The sequence below is a fragment of the Terrapene carolina genome, unplaced genomic scaffold (genome assembly GCF_002925995.2).
Source record: "Terrapene carolina triunguis isolate 2854851 unplaced genomic scaffold, T_m_triunguis-2.0 Scaffold35022, whole genome shotgun sequence".
Lineage (NCBI taxonomy): Eukaryota > Metazoa > Chordata > Testudines > Emydidae > Terrapene > Terrapene triunguis.
Window position 1 is genome coordinate 2,174,492 of NW_020699373.1, and position 20,517 is coordinate 2,195,008.

The window sequence follows — 20,517 nt, forward strand, 5'->3', positions numbered from 1 at the left end:
CGAACCTAGGCTGCTGTGTTATCCCTTGTTGCAAACAACTCCACTTGGGCAGCTGCCCAGAGCTGGAAAATGGACGTTCCTATGTCTGAGTGACAGGACCACTTATGGTGATTGAAAAACAACCTCCACAGGTGATCTGCCAGTGTATTTTGAGCCCCCGGGCCATGGGCCCCCAGACAGTATTGCTTCCCAACAGAGCAGTGAGGACCAGGCTTCTCCCTGCTCTTTTACATAAAACACAGCAATCATATTGTCGATCAGCACCAATACACCCATTTGCCTGATGTGAGAAAGGAACTCCATGCAATCTAAACAGATGGCCCACAGCTCCCTGATGTTTATGTGTAGACTGAGATTTTGGGGTGACCAGAGACCCTGTGTCTGCAGGTGTCCCAGATGAGCCCCCAACCCCACGTCTGAGGTATCCATCACTAAAGTAAGAGTGACGAGGTGGGGCAAAAGCAACTCCCTTGCATACACTGGGCAGATGTGTCCACCAATCTCGGGAGGTTAAGATGTGACTTGACATGTGCACTGTGTTTATGTGGTTCTTTCTTGGAGAATATACCTCTGCCACCCAGTCCTGAAGGAGTCCGAGGCGCAGTTTGGTGTACTGGACCACATAAGGGCACACTACCATGTGCCCCATCAGCCTTAAACAGCCTCTCACCACAGTGAGAGGATAAGCCTTTAAGTCCAGAATGAGGCTTTGCATCGTACGAAATCTTATCTAAAGCCGTAAAGCCCTGGCATCTGTCGAGTCTAGGACCACACCAATAAACTCTGTTTTCTACACTGTAGACAGGACTGACTTGTCTGATTTGGATCAGATTATGTGAATGCTGACCACCGCCAGTGACCTGGATTGACTTCTTATCAGGCGACATTGGCTGCACAGAGGCTTGTTGTGGGGTTCTGCGTGCAACGGTAACAGGACTCTTCAGAGGTCCAGGTGAAGGTGGTTGAGGCTCAACTGGGGTGGGGTGCTTGGGTGGGAAGGTCTGGGTGTGGGGGAGGCTCAGTGGTGGGGTCCAGATGCTGGGGGAGTGGGGTTCAGTGGGGTGGGGATCCAGGTGCAGCTGGTTGGTGCTCAGTACAATGGGGATCCAGGTGCAGGTGGCTCGTTGGGGTGGTCCAGGTGCAGCAGGAATGGGGCTCGTCAGGGGGATTATGGGTGTGCGGGGGTGAGGCTCGGTCAGTGCAGCAATTGTGGGGTAAGGGGGAGAAGAGTTTGCAGAGCTTCCTATAGCTGGAGGAGAAATCTGAGGGTGGGTCTGACATAACCCCAGATGCCATGCAGGGAAAGAGGAAGTCCCGTCTTCCCCAGCCCAGCCAGGACTAGCAGCTGAGCCCGGCGCAGGGTGGTAGTCACCAGCTGGGTCTTTCCCAGTTCCACCACCAGCTCCACAGTGATTTACATCTCTGCCGGCTGCCTTGGGCACCCAAAACATACTGGTAAGGAGGGTTGCATGACTGCTCTTGTGGCTTCCCTCTGCTTCCACATCAGAAAGTCCTTTTTCTGTAGGGAAGCAAAGAAATCTGTGGGGGACATAAATTCTGCATATGCACAGTGGCGCAGAATTCCCCCAGGAGTAAATACACTACTGACAGTGGGCTAAATTCTGCTCTTGAGTACATTCAGACTGCAATTAAACACTTCTGGCTAGCCCGTGTCAGCTGACTCAGGCTCATAGGGCTCAAGATACAAGGCTGTTTAATTGCAGTGTAGATGTTTGGTCTTGAGCTCCAGCCTGAGCCTTGGGACTACACGAGGGGAGAGAGTCCCAGAGCCCTGACGCCAGCCCAAGTCTGAACTGTAATTAAACAGCCTTGTAGACTGAGCCCCCCCCCCCCCACCCAAATCAGCTGATATGGGCTGGCCGTGGGTGTTTAATTTCAGTGTAGACATACCCTTAGTTGTACCACTAAGTTTGGCTTACCTAAGTTGTAGAAAATTTGGTATAGTACCCTCAAGCTACAAAAGTTCTTTAGAAATTATATTCACAGTGGGCTCCAGCGTGGTTTTATTTAAGTTATAAACTTAGCATAGAATATTTTAAAAGGAGAAAGACAAAAAAGGTATAATAAGGATCCAATATTCAATAGATATTGCACAAAAAAACCTTTTCTTTGTTAGCTGTATCCTTACTGAACCTACTTCTAATTTTAAATCTTAATACTAGCATAGCAAAATTCTCATGTGGTCTCACATCTCTATGGAAACGTTTCTTAGCAATCAGTTGCCCATGAAGAAAGATTCCAGTCCTCCTTGGCCACAGGCAGTATTTGAGCATTCCTAGCATGTGATACAGAGAAATGTATTAACCCTATGTCACTATACAAAAATCTTTTCCTGGTACCAAGGAATTCCAGAGCATACTTTAATCCTTTTCCCATCCACCATCAGAAACTGCTGTAACAGAAGAGATAAGACTCTAAATTCACCTACTAAAACCAAAACAGGAGGTCAGGACTTTTCTGCTAGAACGATATATAATGTCTGTTCCAAAACTCAATTTGTTACAACTCTTATTTAATTTTCCCCATATTTGTAATCTAAAGAAAACCAAAGTTCATTACAAATTTTTTTTAAAAAGTTTTTAAATACACAATCAGAACTTAAGAATGTGTAACACACCTAACTGAATAATAATGTCAGAGCAGATCTTCAAAATAAAAGATCTTTGCAACTTGTAAATTAAGGATGTATTCTACAGTATCTTACCACAGCCCCCACTAACATTTTTCTTAATCATTTCCTTTTTAAAAATAAATGTTAAATGTACTATTACTTTACATTAACACTACCAAATGGAAAGGAATTTTGGTTCTTGGTCTGTTTGCCATTAAGTGAATTTGGACTTACAAGTATCTCTTTTACCAACCACAGGGAGAGACCTCACCGCCCACAAACCCACCCCCTCGGATCTGTTCCTCTTTACCAGTTCAGCCATTCACCATTATGGTAATCTAAAACAGGGTTTCCCAACCTGTGGGTTGGGACCCAAAATTGGGTCGACAAAATGTTTCAAAGGTTACGTGGCAGCTCCTGTGGGTCCTGTCCCACAGGGCTGGCTGGGCTTGCTTCCCTGCTCCAGGCATTGCAACCTCTGGGGCCCCAGCGCCACTTAGGTTTGGCTGAGATGTCATGACGACAGGAGTCCAAGTAAGCCAAATTTGAGTGAGAGGCACTGTACCCCATGAGCCAGGTCACAACTCCACTCAGATAAATTTGATCCAGTCAGGATGATAGGGCCAAACCTGACTGGCACCGCAACCCCAGAGGTTGCAATGCCTGGAGCGGAGAGCCAAGTCCAGCCAGCCCCACAGCATAAGAGCTGCAACTGTGGGGTGAATGCCGGGCAGCAACCAACTCCCCTCCCCTGCCAATGGGTAGGACCCAACCGAAACCACGCTAGGGCCTCCACCCCCAAATTGTTTACTGGGTCACGACGGGCCATAAACATTTACAAATGGATCCTGAGCACAAAAAGGTTTAGAACCACTGATCTAAAAGACATAGCTGTCTCTTCCTTCAGGTACAGATACAGGTACTGGAGTTCATAAGTAAAGCTACGAGTGTGTCATGTAGGTCATGGAAATCACGGATACCGTGACTTCTGCAGCAGTGGCAGTTTGGGTGTGTGGGAAGGGGTTCAGCATTAGGGGCAGGAGGTTGGAGTGGGCGGGGGGGGGGCACATACCTTGGGGTGGGTGGCTCCCCAGCTCCCACTGGCCCGGCCCTGCAGCTCCTAGGCGGAGGGGTCAGGGGACTCCGCACACTGCCCGCGCTGGCAGCTCCCATTGGCTTTGGTTCCCGGACAATGGGTGCTGTGCAGCCGGTGGTTGTGGTGGGACACGCGGAGCTGGGTAGGGAGCCCCTGTCAGCCCCGCCAACCCTCCCTCTCCCCAGCACCAATGTGGTCTGAGGCCAACTCCCCCCGGACTGCCCCCCCCCAAGTTTTAATTAGGGTTGTATAGTAAAAGTCACGGACAGGTCATTTTTGTTTACGGCCCATGACCTGCCCATGACTTTTACTAAAAATACCTGTGAATAAAGCATAGCCTTATTCATAGGTTTTTCTTAATACCGAAAACTGACAACTCCTTCCTTCACCTTAACCATTATTGTTTGCAGCAGGAGACGGTCAAGCATTCTCAGTCACGAGGGGGCTCTTTTTCAGCCAAATATTAATGTAGTCCAGTTACCCAAGAGGTTTCTTTGAGTTTTGAAATCTCATGGAGGATTTGTTGAGTGGGAACTGACACACCCATCCCTCTGTTTAGCATGATAGTAGTAGTAGTAACCTAACCAATGCTTCATCTCTGCTCTTTACAGAATTTCCTATTTAGAACATCCAGGAGCAGTCAGCCATCACTGATTCATCTTTCCCAGAGTGAGGAAAAGGTCTTCAACGATACAATGAAAGACCCCAGACTGACACACCAGTACCCCAGTAATCAGAATTATAGATGCCAAAATTATTGGATTGCAAAGCACAGATGGAACTCCATCAAGTTCAGGACAAGTGGAACCTCCAAGAATCTCAACACAGAATCAATTTACTAGATTTAAAACAAGCAATGCAATGCACAGCACATCAGTCTCCCAAAAATTCACTTCTAATGCATGTTTATACACATGGAAAGCAACACCACCACCACTATGGTATATCTGATTAATCAAGGTGGAACAACAAGGAAAAGCTTACGTGGTGACTCAACAGTTCTTTTCCTATTCCCTGAAGAGAATCTGTCAATCAAGACAATCTATAACAAAAGCACCCATCAGTTTGACCGGCTAAGCAAACACCATTAAAGCAGGAAATGGAATTATATTAAAGCAGTTAATAGAGACGTGATTGTTTCTTCAAGTGGTCTTCTATGCTACCCAAGGAAACAGTGAAGTTTTGCTGCTGACATCAGTATCCCTAGGTCTGAGGAGAAGGCATATTGTTATTGTCCTGGACACGATGTTTGGCTCATGCCTTCTCCCTCTTTTCTGACTGCCAAGATGGCCAGTATCAAGCAAAGACAATCATCACTCATACTGACCCAGATGTCTGTGGTTCCTAAATAGACATCTGAATAAGTCTCATCAACCATGGATCCTTCTGGAGATTACATTCACCAAAGCAATCTTACTAACAGAAATCCTTCAACATGAGACATACTGCCTGGAACCTGACTGATCTCACCTCCTTTATAAAGGACTATTCCCAGAATCTATATTGCTTACTAAATCCAGAAAGGCATCAATTAATCAAGTTTACAGAGGATTTGGAGAACACAGTCCTACTGTTATGTACAAAAAGAGGTACATTTCCTACATCTCTTCACTAAAGAGATGTAGGAGAAATTTCAAGATTACTTTGGTTTGGGGTTCCAAGCACTTTCTGATAAATTGGACAAGTCGCAGCTCTGGAAACTTTTGAGATCTCACTAATAAAAATTCCAACTTACTGCTTCAGCTATACATTTCCAGATTTCATAAGTGAGTTTCTCAAAGACATCTACCGCACCCACTATTAGGAAACTTCAACTTCATATTGCCAATACCCAATAACCCTCTCTCTGAGCCAATGGGAGAAGCATCCCTGTCAAGATGGTTTTCCTCTTAGCAGTCTTTTCAGCTAGAAGAGTGGGCAAACTTGGTGCAGTAATCAAAAAGCCCTTATCTACCATTTTTCTTGACAGAAGAGTCTTTATCCCACTTCCTGCATTTGTTCCTAAGGGGAATACTGCTTTTCACTTGGATCAAAGTCAAAACGGGCATTCGCATGGCACTGTTGTAGCCAACGTTGCAAGATATTTATGTACCAGATATGCTAAACCCTCATACGCCCCTTTATGCTTCGGCCACCATTCCACAGGACATACGTCCATCTGGATGACACACATTTAAAAAAAAAAGTGTTAATTAAATTTGTGACTGAACCCTTTGGGAGGGATTGTATGTCTCCTGGTCTGTGGTTTTACCCACATTCTGCCATATATTTCATGTTATGGCAGTCTCAGATGACGACCCACATATGTTGCTCGATTTAATAACGCTTTCACTGCAGACTTGACAAAACGCAAAAAAAGGTACTAATGTGGGTTTTCTAAAGATAGCTACAGCACTTGACCCAAGGTTTAAGAATCTGAAGTACCTTCCAAAATCTGAAGAGGGATGCGGTGTGGAACATGGTGTCAGAAGTCTTAAGAGCAACACTGAGATGCAGAAACTATAGAACCTGAACCACCAAAAAAGAAAATGAAAATTTCTGTTGGTGGCATCTGACTCAGATTATGAAAATGAACATGTGTCTGTACACACTACTGTGGATCATTATTGAGCAGAACCAGTCATCAGCATGGAAGCACGTCCTCTGGAATGGTGATCGAAGCATACAAACATTTAGCATATCTGGCACATAAATACCTTGCGACACCAGCTACAACAGTACCATGTGAACATCTGTTCTCACTTTCAGGTGACACTATAAATAAGAAGCAGGCAGCATTATCTACCATAAATGTAAACAGACTTGTTTGTCTTAGCATTTGGCTGACCAAGAAATAGGATGGAGTAGACTTGTTGTCGCTAAAGTTTTGTTTTATTTTTGAGTGCAGTTAAAAAAAAAAATCTGCATTTGTAAATTTCACAAGAAAGATTGTACTATAGCACTTGTAGGAGGTGACTTGAAAAATACTATTCCTTTTGTTTCTTTTTTACAGTGCAAATATTTAATAAAAAATATAAAGTAAGCACTGTATACTTTGTATTATGTGTTGTAACTGAAATCAATATATTTGAAAATATAAAAAAACATTTATATTTATATTATAATAAATGTAAATTGGTATTCTATTATTGTGTGATTAATCGTGATTAACTCAAAACAAATTAACTCACAAAAATTAATCGCTTGAGTTAACTACAATTAATTGACAGCCCTAGAATAATTCTATTTACATATAACAAGGCCTTAGAGGAAGTCCAATAGACACTTTTGTTCTGTGTTTGTACAGTGCCTAGCACAACAGAGTCCTGGTCCCTGACTAGAGCTGCTAGACACTATGAAAACACAAATAACGATAATACTCATTTTATATAGGGGACAGAGTACACAGCTAATATTTTCCACCCAGAAAATATTTTGTCAGCTATTTTTCAGGTGTCTATTGAAGACCCCCGGGTGCAGACAAGGCTCATTTGGCCAGGTGCAACGACTACTTCAAGGGTAGAGCAGGACCATACAATAAAAACTGTCTTTCAGCTACATGGTCTTAAGCCAACTTCCTTTACTTGGCTCACACAAGATAGTATTTTTAGCCTCATATGGCACACTTTTTGAAAAAAGGATCTTTTAGTTTCAATTCTGTGTTCTGCAATAAATCCTTTAAAAAAAAAGTTTGTTGTTGGATAAAACTTTGTTTTGGTTCTCATGACTATTCCTTTCCCCCCCTCTCCCTCCCACCCCCAATTTTCTTGGAGGATTTTTATTACTGCTTGCTATTTCCCATCAGTACTAGACTAATGGAACAGTGGGTACCCACATAGGAGAAAGGTAAAATTAGTTTCCTTACCTGTAGTGTTCCCACTGTTCCATTAGAACCCACCCTGTGCTTATATAATTGTTGTTCTAAGCCTCAATGGCTTGAAAGAGCACAGGAATAAACATTTCTGGTTTGATAGGAGGAGATCTAGAGAGTGAGTAAGAGAAAGTGTTTTTAGTGAAGCACTTCAATTGTTAATCTTTTTATAAAATTATATATTTATATATAGGTCCCAGCTGGGAGAAATGTGGGAGCTGACAATCAACTGGGATGGGGGAAGATAAGAGGGATCTTGAGTCTACCTCAAAAGCATGGAAAGAAGGCTGAGAGACCAGGAGTACTGGCCTAACAGAACAGCTGCTGCCCACTTGGAGAAAGAAAGTTACTGGCAAGATAAAACGAATTTTCAATGGTGTCTAATGGTGAGACTTTCACGTGCCTCAAAAGATTATCCACTGGGAGATGGATATGACCGTGCTAACTCCATTTATATTTTAAGGCAAGTTCAATTAGTGTGACGATACCCTCTGATACAACATTGTCAGACTGTGTAATTTTTTCTACAAATTTCATTTGTTTGACTGTTCTACTAAAAAGGATGGAGGCTGATATAACAATTCTTGGAAAAATTCTGAGTGCTGCTTTCTATTTCTTCTATAGGGATTTACTCTTGGATAGTGGTGGTATTCGCAGAGTATTTCAAATTTGTCTTTAATAAGGTCTTTGAGAGAGGGATATATTTTTGTTATGTTTGTACAGTCTGCCTAGCACAACAGGAACCTAGTCCATACCTGGGGCTACTAAGTGCTACCACAATGCAAATAAATAATAAAGATACATGTGGACATAATCTGTGGTTTGTCTAGATTCAGAAGAAGCTGTCATTTAAAGAGGAACAGAAATCTTACTAAACTCTCTAATTACTGAGCAATGTTCTGTGTTTTTCCACACAGAAGAATAAGACCACATCACTTGATTAAAGTTGGACCTTGATGGATTTGCAACACTCATCCTGATTACTAGATAGCTGTTTTGTCTGCCAGGGGATAACTTTATATCTGAAGCTTTCCCTACTAACTGAAAAATGCAGAGATCTTGCTCTCCAGACAGCCTCAGAAAAACTGTGTTCTCAGAAGCTCACACTTTAAATATTTAGAAAGTTCATTCCAGTGAAAGTAGGTAATCACGACTTTCAGGCAATTTCAGACAGTTAAAAAAAGAAAACAATGCAGTTATGATGGTCACTAGCTAAGAATACAAACCTGCTGCAGATCATATTAAAGGAAGCCAAAAAAAGTTGATTGTCTCCACCTGCTAGAAATGCACAGCTAAACCTTATGGTACAGACAGTAGAGGAATAGAATTGAAATTGTGTTTGTCGTATGTCTGCGCAAGTGACATCATGCATCCTATATCTTCTAATTCCAGGGTTGCTTCACCTCTCCAGTAATTCTCGGACTCATATGAATTGACAATAGCTGAGCAGATGAAACAATTTCCTTCTAGTGGTCACAAAAGCCATTTCAACAAATCTTTTTATGCTTTTGCTTGTGCCACCATCTCTCCTTTAAACAACTCTGTTCTATCTTAAAGTCAGTCAGTCTTAAAACTGGATCTTTGAAATCATAGAATGATTCACTTCTGTCACACTATAGTGATATTTTAATCATATCTAGTGCTTTTAAGGTACACCTCTATCCCGATATAACACAACCCGATATAACACAAATTCGGATACAACACAGTAAAGCAGTGCTCCGGGGGGCGGGGCTGCACACTCCGGTGGATCAAAGCAAGTTCGATATAACTTGGTAAGATTTTTTGGCTCCCGAGGACAACATTATATCAAGGTAGAGGTGTACTTTGCAGGATTTTCTTGTAACTTTTTAATCTTACTGATATTTTTAAACTACAATATTGGGAGGGCGGGAGGGAGATTGTATTTTACATATATGGATACATGACTTGTTTATACAGATGCATATGTAAAAAACTTAACTAAACAGATAGTGCACAAAGACAAAAACAATGATCCTCAAGCATGAGCACATTAAAAAAACCCACTACTATCAGGAGTAGCTAAAAGTAGTTATGTTCCGGTCCCCAACAAATAGCAAATCAATTTTTACATCTCCTAGTAATAATTGTTTTATTGTATTATATTGAAAAAATAAAACTTAAAACAGACATTGCTGATTTAAAGTTTCTTTTGAAACTCTGATGAAGAACATTAATTATTAACCTCAGCAAGGTATACCTCCTTTATACCCCTGTACAAGGGTACGTGCATCATCCTCTACTATGAAGACTCAAAACACAAAAGCACCATGTCTTTTAGACTCAGCAATGTAACGGAATATTCAACATTATTCCTTTAGTTGCTAAAAGTGTTTAAATGGAAGGATGCTTTTAATATCTTGGTCCCAATTCTGTAAGCTGATGCACCAGTGAGGACTTGTGTAGCGAAATCCCATTAAACTCTATGGGACTTTGACACAGGGGTCTACACTGGCACATTCATTGCAGGTTTGAATCTTTATTTTTTCACCCAACACCCTCATTCCATATTGAAATTATAGAATTGCTTTCAATCCCTCAATTGGGGGATTGGTTGTAAAGATTTACATGAAAGGCAGATTGGTAACTTTGTGCATCAATATTACCCTTGAGTTAAATTCATCCAATTCAAGCACCAGATTTGTCTCTCCATTTGGACTTCAATGGGAGTAATATAAATTTTAAAAAGTTATGCTTTACTTATACTCATATCTTATGCAGCAAAACAGATACAGCAAATCTGATTTTTAATGTCACTTCCTTGTTAAGGGGAGGGTTTTAAGTTTCATAAAGGTGAGCCATAAAAGTTAAATACTTCATAGGAATTCAGGAGTAAGAAAAAAAAAATTCTCATCAAGCCCCGATTAGTCATTAAATCCAAAAGAAATGTGTTATGGCTTCTTAATACTGCTTTTTGGTTGTAATTTTGAACTTGCTCTCTCTAGGATCCAAGTTTCTTCAACAATATTCTTGGTTTACACAAACCAAATAAATTCACATTGTGTCCTCATAACAATATCAGGAGCACTTACTCATCATACTTGATATGATAAATAGCATCTTCATCAGTGTCCATACAGTCTGAATAAGATGTTGAAGGTGCACTGTCCAAATTATTTGTATTCTCTCTAGAATGATCTTGGCTTAAGTTTCCATTAGTCCTTCTGTAAGTATTGCCACTTTTTGCTTGAGCTTTACCATTCTTATGTCCTTTTGTTGCTCGGGTTACATTTTCTATGTGAGCTTCAAACCAGGCTCCAATGCTGACATCACGGGCATCCACCAATTCATTTATCTAAAAATAAAATTTTGACAAGGAGTTAATGTTTATTTCCTAAAAATCGGGTTAAATGGGGAAAAGAGAACAACTGGCTAAACAACTTGGTCATTTTGAGCCAACCTGTACTCTCAGGTTGTGTAACTAAATTAAAAAAAAACACCCTACATTTAATTTTTGTGCTTTTAGGGTAGAATTTTAATATTTGACTCACCTGTAATAATATTTAACATGATCATTTATAAGTAATTCAACAAAAACTACTGTTAGGCAAGATAGATTTTTATAAGAAAAATTAGAATAGTAGTCTATCATTCTCCTCCTCCACAATATTGTTCCCAATCATCAATAAAGATTTATGCCTTTAGCAGCTGTCTTCCCAAGGGCAGGAACTCAGAATATTAGCTCACAACCTACAGAGTTTCTAAGACTTCACTGGTTCCTCAATTATGGAATAGGTATTTTTCCCCTACATGTTTCCTTTAATCCTGCACTGCTCTTGATTCCTCCAGCCAAGAGGACAAGAAAAGGCTCTCCAAACCTATCAAAGCTGTTACCACAGCTAACCAAGACTGAGATTTCCATTCATCTTACACCTTTAAGGGCTGGTCTACACTACCGCTTAAGTCCATGTAACTTATGTCACTCAGGAGTGTGAAAGATTCCCCTGTGCGACACAAGTTACATCAACCTAAGCCTTGTCCACACCAGAGCCATGTTGGCGGGAAACACTCTCCCACCAACATTATTTCACCTCCACAAAAGGCGGAAGCTATTATGCCAACAGGAGAGCACTCTGTTGGCATAGTGTGTTTACAGCAGCACAACTGTATCGATGTAGCTGTGCCAATGTAGCACTGTAGGGTAGACTTGCCCTCAGAAACACAATTTTGGACACAACAACATTCCTAGCTTCTGTGAACCTGAACCTGGAAATGAAGTACAATTGCTGAGAAATTGCACATCACCAAGCAACTAGGCTATTCTATAATATATTTCACTTAAAGTAGATAGATTGTTCACCTAAATTCTTCTGTTGACTAAAAATGTTACTTTGACAGTGCAATGTTTTCTCTATGATTAAAGTTACAAGACCACTTAGGTAGAAAACAGATCAGTTACTTAGGGTTGGGTTTTGGGGTTTTTTTTTTTAAACTTGATTTCTGAACAAATAAGTACAGATATCTGAAACATGAACCTGGATTCAAAACAGCATCTACAAAAATCTATCACTCTTAATAACGTAATACAGTCAAACCCCGCAATAAGGCGCCCCACCATAACGCGAATCGCATATAAAACGCGATCACAATTTGGCCCCCGTTTAAGACATACAGTAATACAGAAGAGAGAAGTGCCAGGCAGGGGAGAGACGCTGTGGCCCTGCGCCTGCCAGGCACAGTGAGCACCGATGCCCGCAGCCCTGTTGTTCTCTGTCCCTGGCAAAGAATGCCCCCGCCGGCCGGGGACAGAGAGCTCCAGGCGCCGGACCGCGGCTCCTCTTGAAGCTGGAGAGAAGCCGTGGCCCCGCGGCTGCCAGAGACAGAGAACAACAGGGCTGTGGGCGCCGGTGCTCACTGTCCCCGGCAGGCGCGGGGCTGCAGCTTCTCTCCCCTGCTAGGCACTAGGGGCACTAGGCGGCGCACATCAATGCACTGCCTTGGGGACTACTGACGGGCTTGAAACCCCGCTATACCGCGACCCCGCATTTAGCGCTATGTAATTTTTTGGACCCCAAACATCGCAGTATAGCGGGGTTTCACTGTACCTCCATCCACTCTGTACTCTGAGCAAAGAAATATTGTAGCAGTCTGATAGAATGGAGTTGTACCAAAAGAAGAAATGGCATATAAAGGAGAAATACATACTACCAAATTAAAAGTACATTCTAATACTGCTCAGACCAGGTCCAAGTTATTTAAAACAAAACTTCTGAGATGTGGCTTTTTGTTCCTGCTGGGCCCATTTCAACTATTACCACTTTAACAGATGCTTTTCAGGGCTTTATTTAGTTTTAGTTATTTTGCCAAACAACTTTTTTAAAAGAAACTACACGTACACCCCTTTCTTCTTCTGTAATAATACATTCCTTATATAAAGCGTCTACCTCCCGCCCCCCAAAAAATTCCCCAAGTGGGTATTATCCCCATTTTACAAGTAGGGACACTGAAGCTAACAGGCAATGACAGAAACAGCCCTTAACTACCCACTCGACAATACTGCCTCAAAGAGTAATCTTTTCTGAACCTATGCAAACTTGTTTGATATAAGAAAGGTGCAAAAAAATTTTAGTAGTGATAGTAATTACTACTACTATTTCAAATGTGAGAGTATTTAAATACTTTACAAGCACTAATGAAGGCACAGATCCTATCCTAAAGAGCATAATAGATGAAGAATGGAGGATAAAGATGTAAAATACAAAAGACCATGGTGAAAACAGGTATCTATCATAGTAGTTACATGGTTTTGGTGTTCAAATAAATAAGAAGTTAATTGATCACTAGTCCCCTTTCTCTTCCCTCACTCCCAACCATCTTCCACAATTTAACCCTCTTATCTTTCTCTCATAGAAATTCCCAGATTCCACTCTCTTCCAACATTCAACAGTTCTTACATGCGATAAATAAAATAGGTAAGTAGATGGCTTAGGTCCTGATCATCCCTCATTTTAAAAACACATGGGGAGCTAGCTATGGAGGCGACCTTCCTACATCACTCTGAGTCTGCATTATCCTGCACTTCCCTACCTTCATCTTCCTGACAGCCAAACTGTGAGGGAATGACATTAGCAAGGATTACCCCTGATTGCAGCTACTCCTGGGATTTCCTATGAGAGGAAGTTGTAACATAGGTCCAGATTGTATAAATTTTCCAGGTAAAAAATATCAGCAAAAAGATAAGGAAGACACAGAGAGTCCCGAGCACATTCTTCTCTCATTCTCCTCTCCCAGAGTAGCCCTCGCCAATGTTCCCTCTAATTTTTTACGTCCATGTGCGGAATGAATTGTGTTATGTGCACCAATATGAAGGTGATGTGTGGTGGGGGTAGGGCCGAGGGGTTTGGGAGGGGGCTCAGGCAGAGAGTTGGGGTGTGGGCTCTGGGGTGGGGCCAGGGATGAGGGTTTTGGGGTGCAGGAGGGGGCTCAAGGCCAGGGCAGAGGATTAGGGTTCGGGTTCTGGCTGGGGGTGCAGGCTCTGGGGTGCAGGCTGCCCAGGGGATGGGGGGAAGGAGGGAGGGCAAGGGAGAGAACTCCTCCCAGCCTCTCCTTGCCACAGCAGCCTGGGGCAGCAGCATCTCTCCCCGCCAGGGGAGCTCCAGGGCCGGGGAAGCAGCGCCTCTCCCCACTTGCACAGCCCTTGATAGCCTGCTGCGTGCCCGCACAGCTTAGAAGGAACTTAGGGCCCTACACCTGCACAACACCCTCCACTGGGTTTGGAGAAGAGGGAGATAGAAGGCAAGGGTGACTCAGCCCACCTTCTGTGTGGAAGGAAGAATCCCAGCCTTAGTTCACTTCTGGTGGAAACTGCAGAAAAGGTAACTACTTACAAAAGATTTTTAAAAAGGAGTACAAAGGCTTTGTGGGGCAGCTATGGAAGGGCATTCCATGCACAAAATGTATTGATGCAGAAAGCAGGGGGACAATTGTGGGATAAGCAGACAAACAGGGCTACAAAGACTGGCGTCACAGAGGATGGGAAATGATCTGATAAGGCAAGAGGAAATAAATAAGAAGGGACAGCGTTGTATAGGCCCTTGAAAGCAATCACGAAAAGCATGCACTCGATGCAGTGAAGATGGGTAAGCCAGTGCAGGGATTCAAAGAAGAAGAGAGATGGTCAGGTTCACATGCAAGATTATCTTAGCAGCTGCATTCTGTATGGATTGTAGGAAGTCATACGGCTACTGGGATGGCCTGTGAGGATGTGGTGGTGGTTAAAGTAATCAAGAGGTGTGATGAAGACCCAGAGAAAAGTTGTAGATATGTAGCCAGAAAAAAAAGGTTGGATCATAGAAATGCAAGTTACATAGGCAAAAAGTGGGAAGATTTGAACACAGTTTCAATTTCTGTGGTGAGGAAGTCAATTAGTGTAACAGCACAAAATCTTCCTTTTCTGATCTGTGCTGAACAGATATTTTGTGTATTATCTAAATTCAGGGCTCTACATTGTGACAGGTTCGGTCACAGAGACCCCTTTGGGACTGTCACCTGATGTGCTGAAACTACCTCTGAGCCCATTTTCCCTGTCAGCTTGGGACTTCAGAACTCTGTCTTGTTGAGCCAGACACGCAAGCCTACTGCAACACAGACCCAGGGTTCGAACCACATCCCCGAAGCTGCAGGCTTTAACTGAAAACCACTCGGCAGATACTCTTGTCTCCAGCACCCAGACACCCAGCTCCCAATAGGATCCAAACCCCAAATAAATCCGTTTTACTCTGTATAAAACTTATACAGGGTAAACTCATGAATTGTCCACCCTCTGTAACACTGATAGAGAGTTATGCATAGTTGTTTTCTCCCCCAGGTATTAATCAATCACTTACTCTGGGTTCAATAATAAACAAAAGTGATTTTATTAAGAATAAAAAGTCGGATTTAAGTGGTTTCAAGTAATAACAGACAGAACAAAGTAAGTTAACAAAGTAAAATAAAACAAAACACCGCAAGTCTAAGCCTAATACATTTAAGAAATTGAATACAGGTAAATCTCACCCTTAGAGATGTTCCAATAAGCTTCTTTCACAGACTTGACTCCTTCCTAGTCTGACCCCAATCCTTTCTCCTGGTACAGTCCTTGTTCCAGCACCGGTGGTAAGTAGGGGATTTCTCATGACTGGACCCTTTTGTTCCACCCCCTTTTATAGCTTTAGCCCAAGGCGGGACTCCTTTGTCTCTCTTGGTTCCCACCCCTCCTTCTAAATGGAAAAGCACCAGGTTTAAGATTGTGTCACTTGACACTGGAATCAATCACATGTCACTGTAAGACCTCATTCTTTATTACCCACAGGCTGGCCCCCAGGTCCACACGAAGGCTTGCAGATAAATAAGCCATCTACAGCCAACTGTCCTAGTCAATGGGTGCCATCAAGATTCTAACCCACCATTAATGGCCCACACTTTGCATAATTACAATAGGACCTCAGAGTTAACGTCATATTTCTAGTTTTAGATACAAGAATGATACATTCATACAAATAGGATGAACACCCTCAGTCAATAAGCTTTGTAAGGATACCTTACAAGAGATCTTTTGCATAAAGCATATTCCAATTACATTATATTTACACTCCTAAGCATATTTCCATAAACATATGGAGTACAACATCACATACCAGTTAAAGATATTTGTTGACCAATTTTTCATGTATAGATTATCTTTGTTTGAGGGATAACATCCACTTGAGACAATTAAAAATAGCATCAGTGAAATTCAAGAAATTTCAAGTCCATTATGTGTGTCTCCTTAAGAGTATTTAAGTATTTAAGATTTAAGATTTCCTAAATCTGTTAGAAAGTAAGACGACTAGAAAAAGAGAAAATATATCATATAAAACTAATAGAAATAAAATTAACCCAAACGTTAAAAATTTGGATAAGAAAAAGGGTGAGAACAGGAAAAGGTATGAGTCCGATCCCCACACCTCTTAAGGACAGTGGTAAAACTAACTTCAGTGGTTGTGTAAATGGGCCTATGTTTGCCCCTTTCGCTAATCTGCAATGCTATGACCTACTTCACTCCATTGTGTTACCTCTGCTCTGCAACACTTAGGTGAGCAATTTTATTATTTCCGTTGCACTCTGAAGACTGATAATAAGCCTCTAAGTAACAAACCATTAACAATGCCTCTAGACTTCAGCTGCAGCGGTATGCAGTTCAGTATCAGCAAGTTTCCATGGTAACTGAATATTAAATGAGACATGTGAAAAGGCCTCTAGTTCTTTCAGCCAAATGAAACCACCACTGCAAGCTCACTTGTAGCTATGAATACAAAGCAAAAAATCATGGAAGAAAATGTACTGCCATGACTTCAAAAGTGAAAGAAAGGTACATGCATGTATCAGGTAACATATATAATCAGCAAGAGGCAACAGAACATATTATCTAACAAATTCCACTGCATTTCTTACCACATCTGAACCTGAAATTAGCTGCAAGGAAGAGAAGCAAATTCCTATGTCACTCAAATTGTTAATATGTAAAGAGCCATGGCAATAAAGCAATTTAAGAAATACGTACAAGTAAAACACTTGTTTAAGAGACATGAAAGAGCACAGAAAGCAGTGTACAGTATCAAATTTTGCAAAGATGGTGCAAGGAATAGAAAGTGCATGACCTGATCTAGCCTGTACTAACGAAGTACTTCGCCCCCAAGACAGGATTCTGCCCTTGTCCAGAATTACACTAGGGGAGGCTGGTGGAAGGGCAACTTCAATTTACAAAAGAACTCTAAGGCCTGGTCTACACTAGGAGGTTATGTCGAATTTAGCACCGTTAAATCGAATTAACCCTGCACCTGTCCACACAACAAAGCTATTTAGTTCGACATAGAGGTCTCTTAAATTCAATTTCTGTACTCCTCCCCAACGAGGGGAGTAGCGCTAAATTCGACATGGCCATGTCGAATTAGGGTAGGTGTGGATGGAAATCGACGCTAATAGCTCCGGGAGCTATCCCACAGTGCACCACTCTGACGCTCTGGACAGCAGTCTGAGCTCGGATGCTCTGACCAGCCACACAGGAAATGCCCCGGGAAAATTTGAATTCCTTTTCCTGTCTGGGCAGTTTGAATCTCATTTCCTGTTTGGACATTGTGGCGAGCTCAGCAGCACTGGCAACGATGCAGAGCTCTCCAGCAGAGGTGACCATGCAATCCCAGAATAGAAAAGAGGGCCCCAGCATGGACTGATCGGGAAGTCTTGGATCTGATCGCTGTGTGGGGCGATGAGTCCGTGCTTTCGGAGCTGCGCTCGAAAAGACGGAACGCAAAGATCTCCGAGAAGATCTCAAAAGCCATGACAGAGAGAGGATACAGCCGGGATGCAACGCAGTGCCGCATGAAAATCAAGGAGCTGAGACAAGGCTACCAGAAGATCAAAGAGGCAAACGGACACTCCGGATCCCAGCCCCAGACATGCCGTTTCTACGAGGCACTGCATTCCATTTTAGGTGCGGCCGCCACCACTACCCCACCACTGACGGTGGACTCTGAGGATGGGATATTGTCGACGGCCGGTTCCTTGGAGATGTTAGCGGACGGGGAAGATGAGGAAGGAGATGAGGAGGACGAGGCAGTCGACAGCGCTTACAACGCTGATTTCCCCGACAGCCAGGATCTCTTCATCACCCTTACAGAGATCCCCTACCAACCGTCCCCAGGCGTTAACCCGGAGCCAGAATCAGGGGAAGGATCAGTCGGTAAGTGTTTAAAACATGTAAACATTTATTTTGAACAGAACAGGAATTTTAACAATATTAACAATGGGTTTTTCATGATTAGTTTGCCCTAGGCGCTCTACTTTTTAGTCCTTGCCAGTGCAGCTACTGGAAAAGAAGGTCTATATGTCCGGGGATAGAGCTAAAATCCTCATGGGACATCTCCACGAAGCTCTCCTGGAGGTAACTGGAAAGCCTTTGCATGAAGTTCCTGGGGAGAGCGGCCTTATTGGGTCCTCCGTGGTAGGAAACTTTTCCACGCCAGGCTATCATCAAGTACTCCGGGATCATTGCTTTGCAGAGCATGGCGGCATACGGCCCTGGTTTTTGCTGGCTTTCACGCAGCATGCGGTCTTTCTCTGCCCCAGAAATCCTCAGCAGAGTGATGTCGCTCATGGTGACCTGCTTTGAATTAGGGGAATGTTACTGTTGGGACTGCTTGCCTGTTCCTTTATAGAACTGTAACCGGCGGTTTACAGCCATGCGGTGGAGGCAGGAAAGGGGTAGCATACAGGGATCTTTCCCGAGGACAGCCGCGAGGGGCTGGGACAGGGGCAGAGTTCATGCTTGCCGGATTGCCAGCAGCAGGAACTGGCCAACGCTAGGAGCATTGCTTTGAACGTGAAAGGAGGGCACTGCTGTAATGTAAGTTTTAAGCAGCCAAAAGTCTACGGCTTACCATGTCAGCCTGCTACCTGAATTCCGCTGTCCTGCCCCGCTTGTCTGATCTCCAGTGCAAGACCACAGGCACTGAATGCGAAGGCCGAAAATTCGACCTTGTCCTGAGTGCGCATGTGATAGGTGCTGTGCATGGTCTTCATCACAGAGAAAGACTATGTCCATTGTTGACAAAAAATTATCTTTGAGGAATTCACTCCCTTTTTCCCATCCCACAGCTACGACTGTCTCCCGACCTACCCCGGCATCCCCCTCCCAGAGGCTGGCGCAGATTAGGCGGAGAAAGAAAAGGACATGGGACGACATGTTCTCAGAACTTATGGGCTGCTCCCAAGCCAAGGCAGCCCAGCAGACCCAGTGGAGGGAGAACATGTCCCAAATCCATCGATCACACATTGAATGGGAGGAGAGGTGGCGTCAGGAAGACCAGCAGGCGACTCAAATGCTGCTTGCACTAATGAGGGAGCAAACGGACACGCTCCAGCGCCTTGTGGATTTTTCGCAGGACCGGAGGCAGGAGGACAGAGCCCTGCTGCAGTCTCTCTCTAACTACCCTCCCCCGCCCACCCAAAGTCCCAAGAAGGAGGGGCGGCAGGGGCCGTGAAAACTGTCACTCCACCCCTGCAGACTGCTTGAGTACCAGAAGGCTCTCATTCCCCAAAATTTGATAAGTCCTTTCCTTCCCACCTCACCCAAGCCCCCGTCCCAGTTTCATCCCCTAACTGTGTAGTTGCTAATAAAAAAATACGTTTCTGTTAATTACTGTTTCCATCATGTTCTTTTACAGGAGAGTGTGTTTGAAGGGTGGAAGGGGGTTGGTAATTGGAGAGGACAGTCACCTTTACCAGGGTACAGACACGGGGGCAGGTTCAGCAGCAGGTCACACACACATTGCAGTCACTAGGCACCCTGGTCAGTCTGGGAGGTGGTTTTCATGTTCTGTGTGGGGGTGGGCTATGTGACTTTGTGGCGGGGGAGGGCGGTTAGAGATCTTATGCAGCGGTCCTTATCCTGGATCACAGAGCCACGCAGCAGGGGATCTGTAACCGTCCTCCCCCGCCACAAAGTCACATAGCTCCCACACACAGAGTCCCGAAAAGGAGGGGTGGCAGGCTCCGTTGAAACAACCAGTCCAGCACTGCGGACCGCTCTAGGAGCAGGAGCCTGTCATTCCTCAAGTTTATAAGCGTTCTTTCCATCACTACGCCCGCTCCCCATCACAGTCTGCGTCCCAGTTTCAACCCTTTACCGCGAAACCCGTAATAAAGACAACGGTGTTCATTAACAAAGTTCCATGTATTTTATTTTTAAATGTGTGTTGGAAGGGGGGGACGGGGTGAACGGGGTATGTAGCTGCAGAGGATAGTCAACATAAACTGAGTAAAGAAACGGGGGCAGTTCAGCTTCTCTTTAAACAAAGTTAATAGTCACAGGTTACCCTGCTCACTGAGGAACCTAGCTTTCAAAGCCTCCCGGATGCACAGCGCGTCCCGCTGGGATCTTCTAATCGCATGGCTGTCTGG

General features: G+C 43.5%; 1 protein-coding gene across 1 annotated transcript in view; it reads right to left on the reverse strand.

Moving 5' to 3' along the window:
- Nucleotides 1-20,517, reverse strand: part of LOC112116424 (E3 ubiquitin-protein ligase UHRF2) — a 191,476-nt gene that overhangs the window by 119,361 nt on the left and 51,598 nt on the right. Inside the window, exon 3 of the mRNA XM_029914317.1 lies at nt 10,632-10,894. Coding sequence (XP_029770177.1) covers nt 10,632-10,894 — 263 coding nt within the window. The remainder of the gene's footprint in view (nt 1-10,631; nt 10,895-20,517) is intronic.